The 5363-nt window shown below is 36.3% G+C and overlaps 1 protein-coding gene across 1 annotated transcript in view; it reads right to left on the minus strand.

Annotated features, from left to right (window-relative positions):
• The window catches only part of LOC107295463 (cleavage stimulation factor subunit 1), a 31564-nt gene that overhangs the window by 25123 nt on the left and 1078 nt on the right, over positions 1 to 5363 (minus strand). The window contains exons 2-5 of the mRNA XM_029285850.1: positions 3556 to 3751; positions 2109 to 2386; positions 777 to 974; positions 3 to 146 (exon numbers count right to left, since the gene is read on the minus strand). Coding sequence (XP_029141683.1) covers positions 3 to 146; positions 777 to 974; positions 2109 to 2386; positions 3556 to 3751 — 816 coding nt within the window. The remainder of the gene's footprint in view (positions 1 to 2; positions 147 to 776; positions 975 to 2108; positions 2387 to 3555; positions 3752 to 5363) is intronic.

Here is a 5363-nt window from a genome sequence, read left to right on the forward strand (position 1 = left end):
GCATCTGTATGTTGATCTTGAGGATTGCAAGATACAAAGCACTGAAAAGTATTAACATCATAGAGCCGCAGGGTAGGATGCTGTGTCCCAACAAGTATGAAATCCCCAGAAGGATGGAAAGATATAGAGCGCAGCATTTCTGCTTCCTGTTTAATTGGAAATCAAACAATGAACATTAGAGTGTACTATCCTATAACTGTAACATATCTAGATATCAACCACTATTATAAAATGAATTCATATTCAGAGAAGGACATTGCTACAGTATCTGAACAGGTCAGACAGAATATAAGACAGAGTGTGAACAAGTACAAGTATACATTTGATAGAGATTTGAAAAAAAGGAGGGGGGGAGAGAAACTTATTTTTCTCCCTAAAAATGCATGACTTATTTTTTTAAAACATTTTTAAGATTTTAAACAAAAGGGTATGATTATAGAAAACACACATTTTGCCACCAAGCAGCTTGGGATGATAATGATGAGCTTTCAATAGAAAAAAAAGTTTGACAGAAAAACATCATATTATAGTCTTTGCCAACTATCTCATTGTTTTGTACTCATTCATTTTCAATGTTCCAAGTATTTAAAATAAACTACATAGAAAAAAAAACGTATTATGCTTGACCCATAATTTAAGAACTAAAAAACTGTCTGAAAAGTTACATCAAGTATGATTTATGTCCTTCTACCTAAAAATTATATTCGGTAACACCAGCAAGACAAATGTTTTCTTATGATGATATTTCTTAGAAATGTGTGATTAGAGAACCTGACCTGAATATATTTGAAAGCTCTCTTGGCAGATGGTTTTGAATAGTCAAATAATTTCAGAGTGTAGTCTCTTGATCCAGACGCAAGGATTTGTTCATTTGGATGAAAAGCTAAACAGGTGACCTCATCTACATGATCGTAAAGAGTCCTAATAACTGGATGGTTCTCCATGTTCTGCTGAGCTGTTTCATTCATCATAACCTGTAAAAATTAAAAGTACAGCATTTAAATATAGTCTTTTAAATATATAAAATAAAATACATGTAAATACACAACTAATTTCCTTTGCAGAGAGTTTAAAGAACAAACAACACAGTGGATCAACACCTTTTCACAACTGTTAATTCTCTTTCATACAGACCCTATTATTTAAAGTAAGCTAATACAAACCCATTAGAGAAAAAGAAATTGAAACATACATTTAAACTCTCACATGGCGGATTATGGCCATGTAAGCATTTTTCAAAATCTTGGCAGCCCACTTGGCTTATATGGTAAATAATATAAAATATGATTATTTCGCATATTCAGAAATGTACTTTGTCTAGAATGTTTTTCAATAATAAACATGGATTTTTTTCTAAAGAAATTATTTTGGGGGAAATTTTCTGTTATTCCCAGAGCATAAGCCATAATATTTATCAAATTAATCTTGACACATCCATTCATCTTTTTTGAAAGTGTTATTGAAGCATTTTACTATTGCCTTCTTCCAGAGTATCTTTCAATTCTCCAGTCAAGCCAACAATCCTGGAATTTCCAGATCTAAATACCACTAAGGCCGATCCTGCCTCAATTATGAAATCAGCCAAGAACCATTGGATGCTACCATTTGTGTAAGTTCAGAACATATTTTTAACTATTTTGAAAACAAGTTTTGTAGATCAAAATTCTCCCCAAAAATTTGTACAAAGAATTTTTTGTGAAGAACAAAACTGGATGGCAGTAAGGTGAAAGGAACAGGGGAATGGATAGGGAAAAATAAGAAATAAAGCTCTGTTTAGACATTACAAAAAGGATTTAAATTCAGAAAGTGAACAACAGAGGGGAGCTTAATCCTTCCCACATCTCCAGCAAGAGTGAATATTCAAAGACCATCCACAACCACATCTGCAATTATTTGTACTTCCTACTATAGTTTTTCTATAAACTTATAGACCTTCATTGAAATCTAAGGAAAATACGTATTTTTAATTTTTTAAATAACTAGAGCCTGAATTCTGAAGGTTGCCGAACAGTCTCTCCATGCAGCATTCAGCATCTCTTTATGAGAACAGCAGATGATCAACAAAGAGCCGAAGCAACAATATGGATTCATACTACTTCAATATTTACCTCAATGGGCATAGCACTTTTTGCTAACATCCTTTCGGTATCAAGTATTTTTATTGATGCATCAGCTGATCCTGTAGCAATTAACTGTCCATCTCTGCTATAGGTAGCTACACGACATGGTCCTTTGTGAGATGTGACATAACACGTCTCATATTCAGATGCTTCTGGAGACATAGTCTGTACATCTGCATCAAACTCCAAGTCAATTCCTGTTCCAGGAGCTACTGTATCAGAGCGTCCAATTGCATACTGAACTGCACTATCGTCATTTTCCATTCCTAGAAGAGAGAATGCACCAAACTTTATTTTTTAAATATAAACCGAAGTTGATTCAATAATGTACCATGTGGCTGTACAAGAAGCAAATGCAATTTTAGACTACATCAAAATAACTGTAGATTACAAATTACAGGAAGCTTATAAAAGGTATAGTTAAGTGTAAAGTTAATGCATAGAATTTTAATATTTATAGATAAGCTGAATAGAGAATGCTGATCAAATAAAAATGATTATTTCTTCTAGCACTGATTTGATTCAAACATAAAGCTAAGTATTGCTTTAGAATATATGAGCACAACTTGCTTTGTGTGCTCTTTCCTTCCCACAATTGAATTACTTTCTTCTCTTTATTGTGCAAATCATAGTACGTCGTTCATTTCCATGCAAATCAAAATTTTAAACCAATAAAAAAGGTAGTCTGGGAATCTGCAAAACAGTAGGAAAAAGGAAGGTAAAGGAGGGACCTTTATAGTTATACCAATGTATAGTTTGACATTACAGCTAGACTGGCAACCATTTAAAGTCAGAAGGCTAGAAATACTTCAGAAAAAGTTCTAAAAGTCAATTAGAATTACATCATTACTGGACAATTGGTTGGAATATTGCTTAACATTGTTTTAGAAGACAGAACCAAAGACTTGCTTCAGTGCCTGAGTCTGGTGGCCTGAGTGGCAGTCTCTTGCTTAAATTAATAATGGGTTTTATGATTCCTGGCTACTATGGGTTTTCACTTTTTGCACTGCCTTTGGTTTATCTATTGTATTGTAAGCTGTCCAGAATCACATGAGATGGTTGGTTCAATTGATCAATCAATCAATCAATCAATCAATCAATCAATCAATCAATCAATCAATCAATCAAATAAGCAAGCTAGAGGTGCAGAGATTTAGATTCATGTGAATTCAAAGTGTATATGTAGAACCATTGGGAAATATCTTAAGCAGCTGCATCTTTTTCTGGACTTTTATAGTTGTCACCTACAGCCGAATTACATTTTGTCCTTTGATTCCGAATCTCTGCACAGCCATGATATTTAATTAATGGTAGGTGGGAGAGGTCATATTAAAATAATGGTTTTCAGCATGGAAAGAACTATAACCAAGTTTTGCATCACATAAAATGATATTACTGTAACATCTTCTTTTTGTTTACAGATGTTTCAACTTACCTAGTTTAATAAGATGCAACAGTTGTTCAGAGGGTGCACAGACAGACTGTGGCTTTACTTCATTTATCAGACCATTAGCAATATTGATATATCCATCATATAACAGCTGACTAATAATAAGCCTGTAAAGTTGTTGCCGGTCTTTAAGGCTTACTTTTGGTCTATACATTGTGAACAAGGGTTGCCTTCCAGGTATCTAAAACAAAAATAATATTGTTTACATGTATGACAAAATTAAAAAAAAAATATATCTACTTTTCTGTTTTTCAGAAAAAAATCCCCAAACAGAATGATAAAATACTAGGTGACAAAAAACCCTATAATATCAGAAAAAATATTTTTATATGAACAAGTACCGGTATAAAATATATGGGTAGTAGGTAGTGACAGAATATTAGGAAGGAGTAGGAAAGACTGATTTTTCTAACCATAGAGAAGTCAAGACTGCAACCACAGAGAAACTTCCCCCCTCCCCTTTTTCACACATCAGGTGCTTAAGACAAGACAGATTTCCCCAGCTGATTCAAGCAGGGAATCTCACCTACTGTAGGAAATGCAAGTAGGCCTTTAGACAACCTTACCTGCAAGCTATTTGCACTCAAGTCTAATAACAAACTGATATTTGGTGTGCTGTGCTACTGCCTGAATAGAAAGGCTGCAGAGTTTTCATGAACTGTACAGGTAGTCCTTGACATAATCACAAATGAGCCGAACATTTCTGTTGTTAAGTGAGGCATTTGTTAAGTGAGTTTTACCCCATTTTAAGACCTTTCTTGCCATAGTTGTTAAGCAAAACGCCACAGTTGATAAGTCAGTCACACGGCTGTTAAGTGAACCTGGCTTCCCCCGTTCATTTTGCTTTGTTAAAAGATTGCAAAAGGTGTTCACATGACCTTAGGACACAGCAACCCTCCTAGGTCTGAGTCAGTTGCCAAGCCTCTGAATTCTGATCACATGATCACGGGGATGTTACAAGGGTCGTAAGTGTGGGAAAGCGGTCACCAATGACTTGTTTCAGTTGTAACTTTGAACGGTCACTAAACGAACTGCTGCAAGTCGAGGACTACCTGTATACCCTAGGTCTCCTTCAACCAACCGTACAGTAATTAAATCCTGGCCTAGATAAGTAATACACGGCAAGGGTGGATGGAGTTCCCTTTACACAGGATTGGAGATCTTTAAATCAAAACCTTTTCCATGTTTGTTATTTTAGGACAGGGGTCTTCAAACCTGGCCCTTTTATGACTTAATAATAATAATAATAATAGTAAAGTTGGAAGGGACCTTGAAGGTCATCTAGTCCAACCCCCTGCTCAGGCAGGTAACCCTATACCATTTCGGACAAATGGCTGTCCAGTCTCTTCTTAAAAACTTCCAGTGTTGGAGCATTCACCGCTTCTGGAGGCAGGTTGTTCCACTGGTGAATTGTTCTAACTGTTAGGAAGTGTCTCCTTAGTTCTAGGTTGCTTCTCTCCTTGGTTAGTTTCCATCCGTTGCTTCTTGTCCTGCCTCCAGGCGCTTTGGAGAATAGCTTGACTCCCTCTTCTTTGTGGCAGCCCCTGAGATATTGGAACACTGCTATCATGTCCCCTCTCGTCCTTCTCTTCATTAAACTTGTGGACTTCAACTCCCAGAATTCCTCAGCCAGCCACGCTGGCTGAGGAATTCTGGGAGTTGAAGTCCACAAGTCATAAAAGGGCCAGGTTTGAAGACCCCCGTTTTAGAATCTCCCATGATTGTAGCAACCAACTACATGTCCCCCAAGCCCTTCTCGCTTTCATCGCGCTCAACCTTCCGCCCCCCCCCCC

The sequence above is a fragment of the Protobothrops mucrosquamatus genome, unplaced genomic scaffold (genome assembly GCF_001527695.2).
Source record: "Protobothrops mucrosquamatus isolate PMUCROS unplaced genomic scaffold, P.Mucros_1.0 scaffold2350, whole genome shotgun sequence".
Classification (NCBI taxonomy): domain Eukaryota; kingdom Metazoa; phylum Chordata; class Lepidosauria; order Squamata; family Viperidae; genus Protobothrops; species Protobothrops mucrosquamatus.